The sequence below is a fragment of the Microcebus murinus genome, chromosome 14 (assembly GCF_040939455.1).
Source record: "Microcebus murinus isolate Inina chromosome 14, M.murinus_Inina_mat1.0, whole genome shotgun sequence".
Taxonomy (NCBI): domain Eukaryota; kingdom Metazoa; phylum Chordata; class Mammalia; order Primates; family Cheirogaleidae; genus Microcebus; species Microcebus murinus.
In genome coordinates, this window is record NC_134117.1 from 36966701 (window position 1) to 36988539 (window position 21839).

At 34.4% G+C, this 21839-nt stretch overlaps 1 protein-coding gene across 3 annotated transcripts in view; it reads right to left on the reverse strand.

Annotated features, from left to right (window-relative positions):
• The window catches only part of A1CF (APOBEC1 complementation factor), an 84947-nt gene that overhangs the window by 41859 nt on the left and 21249 nt on the right, over positions 1 to 21839 (reverse strand). For 2 of the 3 annotated variants that reach the window (XM_012762866.2, XM_012762865.2), the window contains exons 2-3: positions 17606 to 17749; positions 798 to 932 (exon numbers count right to left, since the gene is read on the reverse strand). In XM_012762866.2, the coding sequence (XP_012618320.1) occupies positions 798 to 932; positions 17606 to 17704 (234 nt within the window). In that variant the 5' untranslated portion in view covers positions 17705 to 17749. The remainder of the gene's footprint in view (positions 1 to 797; positions 933 to 17605; positions 17750 to 21839) is intronic. The other variant, XM_076010001.1, reaches the window with a different exon arrangement.

The window sequence follows — 21839 nt, forward strand, 5'->3', positions numbered from 1 at the left end:
TGGAATTGTATGTATGAAGTCAGATGTTTCTGAATCTAAGGCTAAGTTATATATACATACACATAATTGATTTTGGCATTTAGGAAAGAACTAAATTCTAATATTCACTAAATTTTTCAGGTATGTGATTCTTGCTAAAAACCACTTGGTAAATTATTAAAAATTTTAATTTTGTATTCTCTCTTTGATTTGAATTTGGTTAAAAAAAACACCTCAATTTGAATTAAAACTGAAGAAATTTATTCCTCAGTAAGTATATAATGACACTGAGAAACCATATTCTTAATCTTATTGATACATTAAGGTAGACAAGAAATTCAGGCTTGCAGAAGAAAATTTCATTCCAGATTGAAATATACAGGCACATGTTTGAGCCATGACAACCATATACATTCTTTTAATATGACAATTTTGTACTTTATAAAACCATATTAAAATGTCAATTTGGAGCAATAGCTAATTTTAGGCCGGTTGTTGTAGAGTGATTATAGGTAGATAGACACACTAAGTTTGCAGTGAGACGGCCACCAGTGGGGAGATTGGGGAACGAGGGATAGATTTTAAAGTCATTATCGATTGTAGTTCAACCTGTCACAAACAGGAAGAAGAGCTGGGTCAAGGCAGTGATAATAAAGGGATAATCGCTAACAGCTAGGAAGGTTTTAACTTTGCCCCAAATTGAGAAATGGCAATTGGAAAAGAAACCATCACTGACCAAGAAGAGTGAGAATACAGTGAAGAGAATAGGATTTTTCCCTTGAAAGATAAGAAAAATTAAATGTTAAATTTGGACTCACTTTTTCACATAATGGGATAAGTTCATCCTCAAAAAGGTCTCGGGGAAGTTTTCCAATAAAAATTTCACAGCCCCTTTCCGGGGGTGCAGCATCCCAACCGGGCGGAGGTCCACCGTATTTTCTTTGTCCATTTTCCTGCAAATCCAGGGCAGGTATGAGGAAGAGAAGAAAATGATGAGATCAGTTTCTTTATTATTTTTCAAAATTGTTTCACAATGAGGAACATATTTATCACTGACAAATAAAATGACTGGTTGGTTAGAGGGAGAAAACTTAAAGGCTTTTTTATGTGGATTATAATACCATGCTCCGTGTGTGTGTCAGTAACTTGCTTGAGATAAGCATTGTTAAAATTTGTATTGTGCTGGGCAAATATAATGGGTTATTTTTTTTTTTTTACATTTTACTTTATTGTAGTAAGAACAATTAGGAGATCTACCTTCTTAACAAGGAGTTATTTATTCTTGTTGTTGTCATATAAACTCACCAAAGCCTGATCATCAAAGGATCTGACTACAATTTAAATCTGGATCTCTGATTTAATGTTGAGGGCTGTGCAGTGTGGTGGGAAGTGTCTGAGAGCCAGATTGCTTGGCTCTATTGCTCACTAGCTGTGAGACCTAGGGCAGATGACTTCTCAGAACTTCAGTTTTCTCATATGCAAAGTGGGAATCATATCAGCTTTGGGTTATAGGAGACATATCAAATATGCAAGGCTTTTGGCATGGGCTATATCTTCAATAGTTATTAATTCCCTTCTTGTCTTCCTGGATTTTGGTTGTTTCATATGCCAAGCAAGGCAATGTGACCCCTAAATAAGAACATACAAAGATTAACATTTGGAGGAGTGAACTGGCTAATTTTGGGGGTAGCTGGGGATGGACTTAAATCTATTTCTAAAGCTGACAACAGGGTAAGAAGAGTTTACTGACACTGAATCTTCATGTGGGGAATAATAATGTTCTCAGTCCAACTAAAATTAACTTCTGGTTTTGTTTTTTACCTTTTTCCTAACAAATGACCTTTTTAGGAAGGATTAGCATTATTGTTTCTCTGCAGTACTAACTATTTTTATATTTCTAGGGATTAAAACCTGAATATAACTTCAGGGGCCCCAAAGTGAAGTATGGACCTAGTACACCACTATTGATCTGAAATAGTTCATTTTTTGGGAATAAGTAGATAAATTACTTTTCACTTAGGCACACAGTTCTTTGTCGTTACATTTCATTAGGATTTTTGGAGATAAAAATGGACCGAGTGTCAGTATTAATTACTAATTTCTACAACTAATATTTTAAGTTTTATGCTATAAAATGATACATGTTGTTGGAAAAAGTAAAATATAAAGTAAAAAGAAAAATTCCCCAATGTATCACCCTACCCATCCTGTGTGTGCCTTTCCAAATATTTTTCTATGTATATTTTAAAAAGATATGTTGTTTAAAGACACTTTTGAGTGATAGTTGTTTGCCGTTTAAAATAAAAGAAAAGCAGCTTGTAGTATCCCTGTTAAATCTTTCTATATATCAACTTGAGTCTTAATTATATAAATGTTAGCACAAAGGCTCCTTGTATCACAGTGTTTAATTGATGTCTGTGGTCATGATCACTTTTTTATTCCTAATAATTCATATTGTGTTTCTTTAAATAATAATAAAACAGGTGTATATGAGTCATCTACCTTGGCTAGATTACTTTTTTGCTTCAAACAACTGAATATTTTAAATCTTACTGAGTATTTAAATTTTTGCCTATAGAGTTCTCATGTATTTTTTTCTTACTCTAATATTCTTGCAGGATTGTCCAGTAACAAAACTTTTGTATCACTGAGAAATCTGATAAATGAAATGTTTTATGCTTATAGAAAACAAAAAACTCTTAAGAATTTAGGAGTCCGTATCTCAGTCAAGAATTTCCTAAAACATGTAAAATTGATATTTTCAGAGATATTGAAGATTTTATTTATAAAAAAAAAACTTGTATAGCACTTACTACATGTCAGATTCTGTTTCAATTCTTACAACAACATCATGGGTTAAGGACTATTATTATCCCATTTTACAGAAGATATCGAGGCCCAAAGAGATTAAGTAACTTCCCAAGGTCATGTGGTTGGGAAGCGAAGAAGCCAGGATTTGAATCCAGGCAATAAGGCTTCAGAGTTCATCAGTTTAATCTCTACATTTTGCTGCTTTGACATGTGAAATCCTGGTCACTCACAACAGACACATACATTAAAATACTCCTTATTTATGAAAAAATGTATTATGCCATTAAATGGCAAACTCCCTACTGCATTTAGAATCTTTTTCAATTTCCAATCATTTTACCACACAAACCATTTGGAAGAACATGTCTCACATCTATTGCTTATAGAGAGGTATATTACTACAGGTTGAGCATTCCTAATCCCAAAATCCAAAATGCTCCAAAATCTGAAATTTGAGCACTGCCATGACACCACCTGTGGAAAATTTCACACCCGACCTCATATGATGGGTGCACAAAATTATCAAAACTATTCTATAAAATTACCTTCAGGCTATGTCTATAAGGAGTATATGAAACATAAATGAATTTCATGTTTTGGGTCCCATCCCTAAATTGTCTTACATACGTATGCAAATATTCCCAAATTTGAAAAAAATCTAAAATCCAAAACATTTCTGGCCCCAAGAATTTCACATAAAAGATACTCAACCTGTTTATATTGCCAAACTACCATCCTCCTCCCTAGCCCAATTCTCTCCAACTGGGATGATGATGACTCTTGAGACTATTTCTGTACATCTTTGATGCCTATAACATTCAACAGATTACTGGAATAAATTTAGTATAAATTTGGTAGCATTTTAACCCTTCAGATTGAGGAAACCAAACTTTCTTCCCATAATAGTAAAGTGGCTATTCCAGAATTTCTGACTTGACAAGCTTTGTCTGATAAGAAAATAAATAGGCAACCAGTAGATAGACCTTTTTTTGTTTTCTCTTCAACTTTCTTGATTGCCATAATTGTTAAACATGTCACCCAACTACTTTGCACATATCATGTGTATAGGAGTATTCATCTGCTTATGATCTGAAATGATTGAGCAGGAAAGCTTATTGTCTTTCTGTGGTTTCTAAAAACACTGGAAAAAATTCCCCAAGAATATTTTTCTGGGGACTGTTCAGAGTCTGGAGTGGTTCAGAGATGCCCTGAAGTTCACAGTAGGGGAGGTTTGCTCTGTGAACCACCCACTGGGCTAGGAATGCAGCAGTGCTGGAAGTCCAGACCAATTTAAGACAAGCCCTGGGCATTAGTCATGGGGTTAGAATAGCTGTCCATTACTCAGAAAGGACAGTTGGGCTCTAGTTTGCTGGTATTTTGGGCACTATTTTTATACTTGAGGAGTTTAAAATAGATAAAGCCCAGTTATAATTGCTCTCTTCCCTTCTGGCTAATGTCCTTCTCATGGGACGCATTCTCCCGGGCAGTGCGAATGTATTAATAGTTCACAGTAAAAGAATATAGATTTTAGTTTTTCATAAGAGAATGTTCATTAAACTCTGTGAACTTTTATTTTTCCAATCAAAGACTTTTTGGAAAACTATTACCTCTTTCTAGTCACATATAAAAAGGTGGAAAACCTTCAACTATGTAAATTAAAAATTGAGGACACAATTCTAATGCAGTGGCTTTAATGTAAATATTGGATGCTGAGTCTATCCAGTAACTCAAGGGTATTTGTAAGTTCCTGTTACAGATATTTCAAGTTCCTCATGGTAGAGCCATAGAATCCTTAAGATATTGTGTCAGCCTTCTTGACCCTGGATAAAAACCATACCACCTTCTTCCATAAATCATTCTAAGCAATAAGTCTTAGCATGGAGGTTGAACAAACTGAGTTCATTTTGGCCACTGAGCATCTGAATGTATTACACATCTGGGGAATCTGGACAAAACTGTCTTCTACGGGACTGAACAATGCCGGATACTTGCTTTGCCAGCTTTCCTTGCAGCCAGGACAGTCATGGTTATAGTAAAGTAAAATTGAGTTCAGATGCAGAAATCACAAAGGTGCAAACTTTAATGCTGACTGTCCATGATGTTAGATACATTTTCTTAACATGACAAATATGTGATGTAGTTTGGGGTTTTTGAATCTGACTCTTCAAAGTTTCTGTGAACGAACACCCTTTACATCCTTTTAAGAAACTCTTTTCTGCTAGTAGAAAAAAGTTATAGCTTCTGTTGTTTGTACTTAATAGTAATAGCAGCAAAAGCAAGTAACCTCAATTGAGTTAGGCACTGTGCTAAGTATTTTACATGTATTAAGTCATTTAATGTTCTCAACAAACTTAATGAAAATGACACTGCTATTACCTTCATATTATAGATGAGAAACTCAAGGCATAGACTGTGTTTAAATTGGTACAAGCAATAAGCAACAGAGACAAAATTTGGATCCTAAGCCTATGCTTGTTGTTATAACATTATGTCCCTTTGGTTTTTATGTTAACCCAATATGCTCATTTTAGAGATGAGGAAACTGAGTTCAGAGATATCATATGACTTGCCTAAAGTCACAGAAAACACTAGAATAAAGGATCTGTCTGTGATTCGTGGTTTGGTGAACTTTATGGCATATATAGTATTCAAAAGTTCTGATGATTTTTCTTCTCAGGCTTAATCCCTGTGTGTTCTACCTGCTTTCCAGCTCAACTTCACCGATTATAAAGACCAGATGGTTGTTGTTTTCCATAAAGGAGCTCATTCATAAAATGAAAGGACATTGATTAATCAACCTTCATTCAGTCTGTTTTTGCCTGAGTAGTAATTTCGATTTCTTTAATGGCTCTTTGAAAATTTTATATTCCAAATTTGTAATCATCTTTGTGGATATCTTTGGTTCTTTGTTTTTTTTTTTTTCACTCTCCAAGAGGGAAGAAACTGTGTACTTTTCCTAAGTAAACTGGTTTCAGATGTTCTCCTAGCCACTTCCCAATTGACTAGGGTTATATTTATTCCTGCTCCTGTTCCCTCAGGTCCTGGCCAATCTACCCGGGCTTGGTGGCATTTAGTCTTCACAAGTTTACCAGTCACCAGGGCCACACCCAGAACAGTGGTTCTGTGATCATAGTTCTTGTGGACAGTTCTAAGGGTCGATGGCAATGCACTGAGAATGTGTCTCTGGACTATGTCTATTGCAGTTCATGAGTCTATACTATATTTTCCCCAATTATTGATCTGTGAGATTGAATAAAAATATTTAATAGACATTAGTTTTATTACATTTCACCTGTATACCAGATCCTCACTATGTGATAGAGTTTACGGCAAGTCTAAGGGGACTTAAAAAAGATGTACCAGAAGGACTGTCTTAGATGTGATTTTAATTTTGATCTTCTTACAAAGTTTTTGTTGCCTGAGGACAATAGACAGTGTTACAGGAAATATTAATTTTGTTAATTCATTGTATAAAATATAATTATCCATTTTGTGTAGTTCTCCTTCAAATCTTGTTAAGATCAGTGACTTCATGTTGGTAAAATCTGTTTTTAGACTGGAAACTTTTAGAAAGCAGAATTAACTTAATATATGCTGGAGGTTAGCATTATCCTTATTAGCTATTCTCTACAAGTCTTGCAAAGCATATGCAATATGAATGCCAAATATTATTCTCCTAAAATAGAAAGAGTAATGACAATTGTGATATAAAGACTAAATGAGTTGTTGAAGTTTGCGGAAATGTAGAATTAGAGTTAGAAACAAAGAGAGGAAAACCAAGGACATGAACATAATACTCACATATTAATTTAGCTTTATCATACAACCTAGTGTTTCTCACAATGATATTAGAAAGTTTGTAGGCCAGTGTTTCTTATTTTAATAATTATACATTTAGTTTAAAGTATGTTAGGAAAAATATAATTATCATATAAAACCTGTGTGTTTTCACTTATATATGTGAGAAAAACTTTACTTTTAAAATAAATAAGTAGAAATACTTGATTTAATGAATTTTAAATAAATAATATTATTGGTGATATATGTCTGGCAAAAATCATGAAGAAAGATGCAAATGGCTTTTGGCTCTTGAAAATTTATTTATTTATTTCCTTTTCCACAAAGCCCTCACATTTGATTTTTTTTTAATGTATGATATGATTCTTCTGTGGAAACAACTATTAGCAAATTATGAATTATGTTCTTGTTTCACTTTGGAAGGCTATTAGAGGTCTATTTCCTGGGGAAATAGTCCTAATTTTTGCTAGTTATCTTATGGAAACAAAAGCAATTTGTTATCAAATTTATGTATTTAATAATATTGTTTAATAATTTCCCTTTACTTTTGAAAAGTATGTGTTGCCAACTACTCCTTAGAAATTCACTATCTCAATATTTGAAGCATTCAAAGGCAAACAGGCTTTTAAAAATATGTTTTGTAAAGCTTTTCATAAAGTAAGTTTTTGGCCATTCATAAGAAGATTAAATTCAAGAACAGATAAAATTAGTAATCAGGAAACATTTTTTGAGTATGTGTGTTTTTCTATATAAGAGTGCAAATAAAACGCCAACTCATTTCTAAGACTTTCTGTTTACGTTTTTTAGCAAAGTTCACATAATGACGCACTGCAAAGCATCTATTTCCTTTCCGTTGAGGCCAAGAATTGCTGCATTCATGTTCACTTCTTGCTCTGGGCACATGTCTTGACACACTGCTTCAATCTACAAGAACCTTTAAATTCCAGCCAAGAAATAACTGGGTGAAAGCTTAAGCAATTCCATAATCCATTTTGGGCTTTTATCCTTTTAGAATGTGTAGTTTATTCAATAGGCCTAACTTTTTATTTACTTACAGATACAATTTGCCTTTTTGAATTAACTTACATTGTAGCAGCTAGAGATCTGATTAAGTTATGCAAAACTTCCCATGTGCAGATAAAGACATGTCAAAGAACATGTGGTTTGGGTAATAGCTCTCCTATCTTTTCCCAGTTCAACATATGCCAAGGTTAATCTCATCTAATGCCCTTGGTTTTTGGCATGTAAAGAATTTTATACAGTCATTATTCTCCTACCATACCCTCATGAATTTTAATTTCTGACAAGCTGAGGGACTTGGCAAGGCACTAAATCTTTTCTGACTTTAATTTCTTCATCCATAAAGGAGTGGAGTTGGCTAGGTGATTGCAATAGTCCTGCAGGGGTGTTAGGATGCTTGCGAAAGGGAGGCTGGCTTTGACACCATGTTTAAATGTGGAAAAATGTTCATACGATGTTTTGTGAGTTAGTCAATAGGAGTCTTAAAGGGAATGTTGGAATTTTAAAAATCAGGGTGTCTCCAACTGCATATCCACTTGACAATTATTCTAGCAATTACTTCATGACTTTCTTTGCATTGATTCATTTGTTACTTAAACTTATACAAAGCACAAAATATATATTGCTGTTAGGAGTGGAATATCAGTGTCATTTCTGACAAATAGAAGGTAATTATTAAAACAATTACAAAAGAGGGAAATCATGATAAACCAGCTAGACATTGTTGTCTACTAAAAGCTTTGAGCTCTAGGCCTGCTCTCAGGACTTAAAAAGATTAGCAGGGCCTAGAGAGACATTTAAGATATACTTCCAATGACTAATTTTCTTCATTTGAAAGGCTGTAAGAGAATTGAAAATGGAATAATTCTCTCACTATGAGTTTCAATATCATTTAAATGCTGTGGCAATGTACCATTTCACATCTCAGTTCCTTGTTTAGCACCTCTGAAACAATGTTATAAAAGAATATGGCTGCTGAAGTCCTGTATAAATGCATGATTACACAGCTCTGTGATCTCACTAATTTCCTCTTTGCCTAGCTATGTTTGAAAGCTTTTGTATTTCATAACACTAAACTTCTGGGTTCTAAAGATGAAGAGTCACTTATTTTTGGTTGCCAATCAGTATTAACAACAGGCAGTACCTAAAAAAAAAGATTGTGAAGTTGCCTGCAAGCAGAGTCCAAAGTCTAAAAGACCTGTTCATGCTTTTGCATATTTGGGTCATGAAGTTCACAGCAACTTTTAAGCTGATAAACTAGAAACCCTCTGTGCTTCTAGTTTAAGAGTAAGTACCATAATGCATAGTTTGCAAATATTTAGAATCTTATATTGAAGACTCCATGTATAGCTTACTCTCTATTAGGCTATTTGAGAAGAAATTCATTGCTATTTGAAAATAGCTTCTGGAACACATTTCTCTTTCTTGGGGTGATGAAACTCCCACAGATGTTGGGCGCACACACCCTCATAAAGGGATTCACAGAACTGCTCCTTCATTTGGAGTCTTTCACACCATGCTATGGAATCTCTGGCTGGTAGAAGCAAGGCTTCTTTTGTGCTTTAAAATAAAGCTGGCCTGTGGGTGGCTGGGGTAATAAGGCAAGCACGTGCCCATGATGATCTACTGGTCCCATCCTGTTCTCATGCTTATTGCTACCTATTTAAAGAATTGGTATCCATGCACTTGGTGAATGACCTAAGTCCTTGGGTAGCAGGGATGTGAGCAGGTGGTGAAAACAGGCAATAGAAGGAAAATCAAGACCCAGGAGCTATATTTTGCCATGAAGTCAAATTCCTATTTCTGTCCCTAGGATTTTTGTGTGGTGGTTAGAAAAGAATGTCAACGGGACATTGTTTTTCCATCTGCTTCTCTCTGAGCCAGTTTAGATGATGCCAGTTAGTAAACTGGGGCCCCGAATCTACTTGTTTTTATCGTATTATTTGTAGAAAAAAGGTAAATTGAGAAATACTCAATTAAAATTACTAAAGCATGTTATCTGAAACCAGAGAGAGGAGGAGTTAACTTAATTTGGGGCACCCTTAGAACAGGAACAGTATCCTAATCAGACTTGTGTTGATCTAGCACCATCCTTGGTACCTTATGGCTTGTACATATTTGTTGAAGAATTGAACAAATTAGAAACCAGACATATGGTTGCATAGAAACTCCATAAAAGAGTGTTCATAGAAAGCAAAGAGTGAGGGGTGGGAATTAAAGACTCTGTTCCTGGTTTGAGGGAGATTGTTCTGAGGACACCAGGTTCATGGCTGATAAATAGAGGAAGGGAAGGATGAATCCCACCTACTTATCTGCTCTAATCTTATTAGATCTTTGAAATTAAAACACATTAATATCTTCACTCCCAAAGGTGTTCTACATTTTACAAATATTTAAAGGGTACTGCCTGTGTGGTCCTCTCTTCCACAGATTCTGATTTCTCCTTCGCTCCTTTCAAGATGTTTGCTCTCATCCTGTAAGTCTTGGTTTCAATGCCATCTTGCCTGAAGAAGGTCACCTGTCATTCTCTTTCATATATCCTGGTCTTTTTCATATATTCCTGGCATTCACCATGATCTATAATTATTTTGCTTATTTCTTCTTTATTTTCTATCTTCCCTATGAGAATAGTTTTCATGAAGGCAGAAACATGTCTCTCTGTGAAATGAACAAGTGAATGAATGAATGAGAGCTAAGTGCTTGACTTGGCACGAATGGCTAAGACAAGGAGGGAGGTGCCTGTTTCTTTTAAAGCAGCAACACTTTTCTATGTTATGGGGAATTTTCTTAAAATGGATGAGCTTCTAACATAGAGTACTAGATTAAGGCTTAGAGTTGGGATCAGCAAACCTTTTCTGTAAAAAGGCCAAATAGTTGACATTTTAGGCTTTGCTTTTTTTTTTTTTTTAAATAACCCTTTAACCCTTTAACTACGTAAAAGCCATTCATAGCCTGCAATCACTACAAAAACAAGCTGTGCCACATTTGGCTCATGGGTCTGCTGACCCCTGGTTTATAATTGTATAACTCTGGGGCTTATTTTCTAACTGCAAAATTCAAGGGTTGGGACTATATCAATGTTAAACTAAATTTCAAATATATGAAGAATGAGAAAGAATAGCCTAATTAATTCAGGTACCTATCATCCAGATTCAATAATGAAGTTTCCTCCATGAAATTTTCCCAGTTTTTTTTTAACTCGTAGTTGAATGATGCTTAGAAATTTTTTCTATTTTATGAGATTTTTCCTTATAATAAAAATAATCCAGGCCGGACACAGTGGCTCATGCCTGTAATCCTAGCACTCTGGGAGGCCGAGGCAGGTGGATCCTTTGAGCTTAGGAGTTCAAGACCAGCCTGGGCACTAGCGAGACCCTGTCTCTACTAAAAATAGAAAGAAATTAATTGGCTAACTAAGAATATATAGAAAAAATTAGCCGGGCATGGCGGCGCATGCCTGTAGTCCAAGCTACTCAGAAGGCTGAGGCAGTAGGATTGCTTGAGCCCAGGAGTTTGAGGCTGCTATGAGCTAGACTGATGCCACAGCACTCTAGCCCGGGCAACAGAGTGAAACTCTGTCTAAAAAATAAAATAAAAATAAAAATCCATATTTATATAGAATGTCTAGAAAAGAAGAGCATTAAGCAAGAAAAAATTACACTTAGAGATTACACTTTGTTATTTTCCGATATTCTTTATTGTATACAAATGATTTCTTAAAATATTATTTGGAAACTTATATGTAGCCTTCAGATTTTTAACTTAATGTTAAAATTTAGACACTTCTCCATGTCTTTGAAATTATTGTTTTGTATTATCACATAATTTGGAAGTATAAGGATGATCATATTTTATTTGGCCATTAATATTTTATTGGGTATTAAGGATATGTTTAATTTTTAACAAATTATAAATTCCACTATGATAAACATCCTATGTCTGAATATTTGTACTTATTCCTTAGATCAAAGAGTATGGCCAGTTTTAAGGATCTGTACAGAAAATCCTCATGTTTTGTGGTACCTGCAGCTGTTTTGCTCATTTGAGGTTGTCTTATGCTGTCATTTTTAATTTTGGATACACTCATTTGCATTCCATCCACTTTATCTGCATTTTAGGTCAGGTACATGTTTGATACTTCTATAATCCCAAGGCCCAGCACTAAGACTTTACATCCAATAATAATGACCAAGGAAACAAAACAGAAAAACAAAAACAAAACAAGCCCTTAATGTTTACTCAGGAGAATCACTGGTTTAAGAAAGCAATGCAACTGTCATGCCTCATAAAATCTGATTGTGCCATAATGATTCTTAGAAAATAGATTACCAACAGGAAAATTGGATAAATAAAGCTAATATATAACATATTTTAAATCATTTAAAATTAGTATATAAGTATCCTGAGCCTATTTTTTTTTTTTTTTTTTTTGAGACAAGGTCTCACTCTGTTGCCCAGGCTAAAGTGCAGTGGCACAATCACAACTCACAGGAGCCTCCAACCTCTGGGCTTAAGTGATCCTCCTGCCTTAGCCTCTAGAGTAGCTATGACTATAAGCGAGTGCCAGCTCACTCAGCTAATTTTTATTTATTTTTATTTTTTGTAGAGGTGGGGTCTTGCTGTGGTTGCCCATGCTGTTCTCAAACTCTTGGGGTCAAGCAGTCTTCTCACCTCACTTTGAAAGCCTACTTTTTAAAAATATTCAGACTACTTAAGGGTGATTCTTATTAAATATATATTTAGCTTTAGTTTTAGTAGAATTAAAATTGATGTAAACTGATGCCACACTGGGTGGAAAGCTTTCTAAATACCTTCATCTATGAGAGTCTATTTTCTTAGATTCTTAAATGAGTTCTAAGGAGAAAATTTCAGGTGGGAGGTATAGTACATGTCACAGAGTTTATGACCCACATCGTTAGTGCATTCATTCTTGAGGAAAGGCTCAGCACAACGTGATTTTTTTTCTCTTTAACTTTCAAATGTATCCTGGCTTTAGAACTCTGGGAAGAACAGTTAGGAGTGAAAAACTTGAGGGAAAAAACACCCCACATGTAATTTCATTACCCAGTGTTCAATACTGTTTACATGTTAACATTGTAGCATACTCTCTCCAACATAACTCCAAAATATTTCTATATGGCATGATACAATTATGAAGCTTAAAGTTTAGCTTGTCAATGTTATACAATTTTTATCAATAATGTTTATTGAATGCCTATTCTATGTAGGGTAATATATTAAGTCTCTTTTATTCTCTGGAATACCTTTATAAAATGTTTAGGCATCAATATCCAAAGATATCCAATTATTTAAAAAAGATATCACAAAGCATATTTTTAAACCATCACAAGCATGTGGTATTGCATCAGTTGCTACATAAAAGGCTGGCTCACGTTATTAAGTAACTCATAAAATTCTATTTTTGACAGCTGTATTTGTCCTGCAAATACAGTGATAAGAGAGCACAAATTCATCACTCTCTAGTATTTTTTTTTTGAATTCTTGTTTTGCAAGTATTCAACATTCAATATCAGAGACTTCAAAGATATAGCAAAAGGAAATTCCTCAAACACTAACTTAGCAAATACCATAAAATTCTCAACTGTTGTTTTATGGGTCTGCTTCCTGAATTGTATTAAAATGTTTCTTTATCTTCCTTTCTTATAGAAAAATTTTTGAAACTAAATGTTGTGTTGCCTTCTGTCTCTATCTCTTTTTCTGTGGGTGTGGATAATCACAATCTTTCCTATCATCCAGAGTAGGAAGACTGAAGTATTAATGACTAAAGCAATTTCCCCAATTTACAAAGAGTTTTAATGCTGTGTCTCCACACATGCTTGGTCTACTTTTTCAATGAAATAGTCCAGTTTGCTGACCAATGACTAGATTCAGAAAATACTAGAATCACAAAATCAGGGCAAATAGAGTTGGGTAGAACCTAGTTGATCTTCTGGGAAATTAAGGCCGAGAGTGGTTAAGGGACTTGTTCAGGATAATGCAACTCACAAGTGGTAGAGACTAGGTTAGATAAGAAATCTTCTAACTTGAAGTCTTGTGTGATTTTCTGCACTTTGCAGCCAAAATCAGGAGAGATTTTCCAATTCTTCCAAAATGATTGAGTTATATTATGTATTCACACTTTGATTAGAGGCTTTAGGTCTGGATAACTAGTTTTTGGAATATTAGGCTTCTATATTACTGGAGAAGTTCTGTTATAATTGTCATTGTATCAGAATATCTGCTAACAAATATTATCTAAAGTGAATCATGTTACAAAATTTAGGGTCCAACAAAATATTTTTTGCATACCCTGGCATGCTAATCTCTAAAATTATAATCTTAAAAATCACGTTTTAACAAAACTATTAGTTCTCCAAATCCGGTCAGAAATTTTGGCTAATAACAATAGAATCCTAACCTGTCAATCCTACAAGTTATCTAATCTCTTTGTGCCTTGTTGTCTTCATTAGGATATTGGGGTGATCATAATCTTAATAAGCTACCTTGTAGTGTTGTTGTAGGAAGGATTAAATAAATTAATATACATAAAGCAGTTAGAATAGGAATGCCAAATACATTTATTTTGCTGTTTTTATTATTACTATTAACTTGTGATCTAAATCCTCATTAACATTTCTCAAATGTTATTAAATATATAATATCAAAGTACCATGTAGATTGGCCATATATTATAGGGGTACTTTATATGAAATCATTGTAAATTATAACATATTGGTTTTTTCCTTTACCATGCAAATGTTCTTAAATCACAACATTAGGTCTTACAATGAAGAAAGATTATCTTTATTGCTATTTGAGTCTCTTTTTTTAAAAACAATTATTTGCAAACTTCTTATATAGCTGTAATAATGTGCTCTAGTTTTCTGTATTTGCAGAATTTTTTAAATGGTCACTTTTAGTAGCTGAATGCTATTTCATTTGTAATGGGATTTCCAGGTGGAATTGGACTTTTTAAATTGATGCATAATAATTGTACATATTTATTGGAATCCATGTGATATTTTGATACATGCAGATAATGTATAATGGTCTAATTAGGGTAACTGGGATATCCACCACCTCATACATTTATTATTTCTTTTTGTTGGGAACATTCTAAATCTCCTAGCTATTTTTAAATACGCAATAAATTATTGTTAACTACGGCCTCTGGTTTAGGAACAAAACCAAGTCACTGGAGTGCCAAGCAGGATGAGAAGGTAGCAGGAAACTGTTTTTGCATTCTTCACTCCCTCACAACACCCCAAGCTTAGAAAACAGACTGGAGAGTTTGAGAGGAGTTTCGGAATTTACACAACTGCTGTTGTGTTTTGAGTCCTAGTTCCTATTAAGTGAGAAAAATTGGGAAGTGCCTCTAAGGCGGGGAGAACAGTAGCAAGGAAACCACTTAGAGAGCTTGATATGTATTCCCTGCCTTTGTGTTTAGGGAACACACTTGGCTAGAGGATGTAACTTGCTGCTGAAATATCTAAACATGAGCAATGGGTCAGCCTGTTGCTTTGATGGTGGCAAGAAGAGGTAGTTGCTTTATGTCACCTGTACGTCCAGATTTTATGAGGTCAGAAAAATGTGTGAGTGTTTCCAGGGGACTAGAGTTTGGCCACATGTAGGAATTTTGTGATTTTCTTCCATCCTCTCCAAGAAGCTGCTTAGAGTGTCAAAAAGAGCTTGGCAGGGGGAGGCTGAGGCCAAGAAAAGTGCAGCCAGGTGAGAGACTCCCAGCAGTGGAAATAAGGATGTCTCTGAGGCTCCTCCACAGTATCCCATAATCTTTAAATACCTAGCAGGCCCAGAGAGCTTCATGCCAGTAGCCAAGTAAAAGCTTCCTTCCCCACTCCGTTACTTTTATCCCTCCCTCTGCTTCAACCCCAAGTCAGAAATCGTAGTGAACAAACTGGTGTAGGAAGAGTAAAGCATAAAGCAGGAAAACGGAAAAGAAATCACTCTCCACCCTGACATACTTGGAAAGGGGAACTAGCTGTAGGTGAATGATGTTTTACGTTTTTATTGGACTTATACTGGACTAGACATACTAATTTTTCAATAAATGATCTTTTATTATCTGAAAGTTACCACAGAAATTATAAAGTTTGCCCTGAATTTTATCTGGAGGAAAAGGAAGAATGAGTACCCAGAATAAAATTAAATGGACAATTGATATTATTTTAGGATTACTTTCTATAAATTCTGCTTATTGAGTATAAAAATTACACATTCATAGTTTACTTAATATTTTCTTATCTTTATGCATTTAGGTTTATGGTAGTAAGGTATTATAAATAATTTCACATTAGATAGGTTTATACATGTCTATTATTATATAATGGATCATTAGAGATATAGTTTAAGAAAGGGAACATTCTTACATATAAATACTGACAGATTGCTTTTCAAGGGGGTTGAAATACTTTCTACTACAACTATCTTTGCATGAATGTTTCAGATACCAAGAAGTTAAAAATAAAAATTGATTTAAAGACATTTTTGATTTTATAGCATTTATGGAAATGTTGCTTAAAAAGGAAAGAAAACTCTTTTCAACTAATTATACCTGAGCAAATGTAAAAAATAAATTTAAGCATATTTGTTTTATAAACTGAAAGTTCTATATAATTTTCTTTATGGATTATGAAATCCCTTATGTAATGGAAGGCTACATAGAAAATTTTCAATCAGTCATTCATTTTGAAGCATAGTAATTTTAGAGATGAAAATATCTAAAAGTTTACTAATGATCTTAAAATAACGACATTTATTAAGTATTTGAAAAACTATTAAATAATACATCAGTATCTCCTTTGACTTAAATGAAACTTTAAAAAGTTAAGAAGAATGAAATAATAGAAACTTCTTTAAATCTTAAAAAAACCTAGATAATACTCTTCATTAGGATGAGAATAACTCAAATAACTTTGAGCATTAGGGTATATCTAACAAAGCATGCCATGATTTATAAGATTAATTAGAAATTAAATGTACATTTTGCAACAGTCTGACAAAGGAGCATCTAATGGAAGTACACTGTTGCATATTTTGTTTTTAATCACATAAGACATTTGTATTCATACACGTACCTGGAAAACTATGTGAGTGAAAGACAATAACTGAGGAAGTACAATACTTTCTCTGAGTTTAAAAAGAGCAACATTATTTCTTGAAATAAGAATTTATTTATCTAATACCATATAGTTTACTTTCTAATGCTTCATAAGTTCTCTAAGAGAAGTTATAAAGACAACATACAGACAATTTCTAACAACCAATGTCTAAAAACATGTCATTATTATAAAAACATGTCTATAAATAGACATCTTATAAAGTTTGCCCTGAATTTTATCTGGAGGAAAAGGAAGAACGAATACCCAGAATAAAATTAAATGGACTAAATTAAATGATATTGTCTGAGAATTACTCTCTATAAAGTAATTAAGAACTTTCTATAAAATTTTAAGATTGTGAATTTTTCTATTTTCCTTTTCAAAAGTGCTACATATAGACAGTGCTCCACATCCTAGACTGGATGGGTAGCTGTTCTGAGAAAACAGACCGCAATAGCTTGGCTGACTAAATGTTAATTCCTAAGACCCGACATCTAGAAGTCCTCCCACATTTGCAATGATGTCTCTGAAAACTAAGTTTATTTCCTAGATTGTTTATTCACTGGTGATGCCTGAACAATAGCTTGGTTCAGCTTCACAGCCTTGGATGGCAAATCCCAGCTGCCTTTTTGTGATAGTCCCTATGACTGTGAACACATTCTGTTTTCAGATGACAAGGTTGAGTTGATAACCCAGAGTGGAAAGAAGGTCACTTACAAAAATTGAAATGATACAATTTCTATCTCATTTGGAAAGGGACATCCATTTAAAGAGTTATACAAATGACTGTTCACGTTTTACATCTTAGGACCTCTAATATTCCCACTGCTGTGTGAATTTAGCGATGAGTCTCAGCAGATGTTGCAAGAAATTCCTACCTGGACCAAGCTATATCCTGTGCGCTGGACCAGTGCGCGGAGGGCTGCTTCCTTCTGGGTGCCGCTCAATCCATCCCCGGATTTGTGATTTGATTCCATTGAGAGTGATTATCAGCAAAAAATCAGGTTAATTAGGGTTGCTCACTGAAACCAAATTTAAGATAAATTAGGTAAATTACTGTTGCCAAATCCAAACTTGTCCTTCATCTTCAGGAAACGTTCTCTATAAATGAGTCATTAAGGTTAAAGCAACTCACAGCTACACACAAATGAGGCCAGTTAAACCTACTCATAAGGAGTTTTTTAAAAAAATGTTCAATATTAGTTGAAATTTAGAAGTCAAAACCAAATAATACCCATTCTCCAATTAGAAGGCAGATCCTCTTATCTCAGGATGTTATCAAGTGCTTCAAAACAAATTAGCTCACACGCCTATTAAAAGAATATGAAGGATGGTCCTTACAGATGTGGGAAGAGGGCACTTAAGGTAGGGCATTAAAACTCTCAGAGACTGAGCTTTTTCTATTCTCTGTGTTACCTGAACATTTACTTCTTCTCTGAAGATAGATTTCTAGAACATAGTGTGCTGGCATCATATATACAGAAGTCATCCTGCAAACTACTATATTTGATAAAAATGTGACATGGATTTTGATAAAAACAAGAACAAGGGATGCTTTTCAGTGAGTGTGGGAAGGGCCTTCTAACACCCAGATCATATGCCACATACACACTCAATAGCATCCATGAAAACCTTTGTAAAACCTAAGAAATGTTGAAAGTTTACATATGTTCATGTTTGTGTCTATATACAGGAATGTATAATTTCATTATTTCATTGTCTATACTTTCTATTTTGGGAACATGATTGGAACCACATTTAACATGTGATGGTTGCTCAAATGCACATGTTCCCAGGACACGGATAATGGCCATTCTGAAGGTTCCAGGCTGTGGTGGTGTGAGGCCGTGGGAGCTCCCATTTGCATAGGTGGACACAGACTTGCTGGGTTAGAGTGTGAGTGGTGCAGTGAAGGTTCTATGCTGGGTCTTCACTCTGCTTACTGTGCTCTGCTGACCAGGACATAGGAAATGTGTTTTATAATGATTTGAATCAAAATGCAACTCTCATATATTTGACTATAGGTCCTTTTGAAAATTTTCAATGTCATGCACATTGCAATTTTCTATACTGCGTTTTGTTGTCATTTAAAGATTCAGATTGAATAGGCCATTAATAGCGTAGGAAACTGGATCAAACATTGGGTGACAGAAAAATAATGAAGCCAAAGTGATCATTTCAAAAAAATCGAAGTATCAAGGTATTCTATTACTAAAATTGCTATTACTTAAGTAAAGGAATAGTAGTAGAATATTACTATTAGTAATAATAGCAAGATTATTGGGACTATTAATACTAGTATTAGTAATAATAGTGATAGTATAATAGTAGTATTTTATTACTAAAGTAGTAGAATTTAAAAAGTCCTCAAACTAACAGACAAGCATCATTTAGAAAGTATTATTATTAGAAAGTATTGATATTAGAAAAACAAAGGAAAAAATGTGAGATTCCAGAGGGAGACTATTTATTCACCTGTTATAGGGACAGACCAATGTCATCCTCCACATATAAGCATGGCCTGCCTTTGATCTTTCTGATAATTCTTGCTTGTTCCTGACCCAGGTCAGTTCAGTTTGTATTCATTCACTATTTCAAGAAGTATATCATTAGTGTTGTCTGTATGCCAGCTATATCCTGTGCCCAGCTTTAGGGCATTGTGTTTTATGGGCAGTCTGCTAACTCAATAAGTTAACATACTAGTTTCAGTGTCTACACTTTGCAAAAGGCAGTGGCTTTTTCTTTTTTAAAAAAGTCCTGCATTTGTCTCTTGGCTAAGACAAAGATTTGTTCTGATAGTAGTGATTTGATATATTAATACATGTTGTAATCCAAGTTGGGAAAAGCAGCTTTACTGATACATTTAAAAGGTAAATGTTTTTTCTGTGGATACTACAATTTAGGCGTAAACTGAGACCTGTATTCAGTTTATAATCCTAAATTGCTGGTGAATATAGTCATAGAAATCTCTATGAAATAATGTAAATCCTTTTAAAACAGACAAAGACATTTTGAAAATTTACTAAGAAAATTAGTCTTTAAGACAAAAATTGAACTCTTGCACTTTCCCTAAATGTTACTAAAATTGCCTTTTCATCAGGACATTCTCAAACTATCTCAGTGTGCTGAATTTACCTGCAAGAGCAGGAAGGCTGTGGGTGGGGTCTGATGGGATTATTTATGTATCTATTACAGCTCTTTGAAGGCAAAGTTTATAGTCTTTGGCCAAGTTGTAGATTTGCTCTTTGCTGAATCTCATCTTTTCCATCAAAAAAGTAATAGTTCATGATGACGTGACAAGTTTGTATTTGCAAAACCTACCTTTAGTTTTAGTTAATAATTAGTAAAGGTTATTAAAGGTATTTTGACATCAGAAAGGCCTTTTGATCACATATAAATTCACTTTGAAGTTATTGAGAAAATCTGTAACTTCTCAATATAGTCCCAAATCATTAGAAATCAGGACATGGAAATAACATTCAGAATTTGCTATGAGTGACACTTGATCTTTAATTTTTATTTCTCAAAATAATCCTCTCTCTCAATGTTGACCTAATCTATGGGGTGAACTTGAATACCAGATAAATATTTTTTTAAGCAAGTCAAACTTTTGTTAAAACCTTGGCTAATTTGAAATAAAGGTTCTGCAATACATTCTCTAACTTAGCACTTTGTCAATTCTTTAGATCTGAGACTACTGCATAGTAAAAGAGTAGCCCCCACTGTAATTGATTGAGGCAATAGAATTTAAAATCAATATAGGGAAAGCATTAAGATGCTTAGAGGGAGAGGAAAGCACTCCTGAGTGTCATTTATTACTTTAAAAATTATTGATTGAGTGCTATTTTCTAAGAATTTTCAAGATATTAGGGATGTATCCAAGAACAAAAGAGACCCCTCCCCCAAAACATCTCATGGAGTTTTATAGGTGGGAGAGATAGAATAATAATATCAATTAATAAAATGTAAAAAGTAGATCTCATGGAGGTAGAAAGCATAGAATGGTGGTTACCAAAGACTGGGAAGGGAAGAGGGGAGGGGGGATGAAGAAAAGTTAGTTAAGGGATTCAAAAATACAATTAGCAATAGAAGGGATAAGTTTTGGTTTGATAGTACAGTGGTTTGATAGTACAGTACAATTATAGTTAATGATAATTTATTGACTATTTCAAAATAGCTGGGAGAGATTGGAAATATTCACAAAACAAAGAGAGAATAAATGTTTGACGTGATGGATATCCCAGTCACCCTGATTTGATGGTTACCCATTGTATACAGGTATCAAAATATCACATGTACCCCCAAATATGTACAACTAATATATACCAATACAAATAAGTAAAATATACCAATTTCTGAGGAGAAAAAGCCAAGAGTGGAAGAGGAATATGAAGTGTGTGTTTGTCAGTGGGCAAACAGATAGTGTGGTCCTGATAGAGTGAATTTGGGAAGAAACCTAGAAGCAAGGGACATATCTGGGGTAGAGCATTCTAGATAGAGGTCCTGGCAAGATTAAGTACTGAGCTGGGAGCTTATTGTTGGATTAGAAAAGAGGCCAGTGTGGTAGAGGATGGAGCTGAGAGAATGAGAGAAGTGGGAGTTGAGGTCAGAGGGATAATGTCTGATCAGGTCACAAAGGATCTTGTCAGTCACAGTAAGAACTTTGGCTTTTGTTCTGACATGTGAAGCCAGAGCATTGACAACATTTTCATTTTCCTTATGTTTTAACAGGATTACTCTCTGACTGTTGGAAATACATGGAAGGGTGCCGGTCGGGGCTGGGACAGCAAGGAGGAGGGATGGTAGGTAAGTAATGCAAATACAGGACCTGGTCCTGTTTTTATTTAAAAATTTTCTGTTTTGCTCATTATATATTTTTTGCATTGGGTTTTTTTTTAAATATTGTGTTAAAATATCATTTATGATTACTGAGATTTTTGGTGCCACCTTAAATTTTGTATTGGAGGCAAGTAGCTTACTTGCCTTACTTAACTCACTCTGGTTGGTTCTAGTTGGTAGAAGGGCAAAGGGAGAAGCAGGGAGACCAGTTAGAAGCCACTGCAACATCCAGGTGAAAGATGATACTGGCTTGGACTAGAGTGGTGGTGGTGG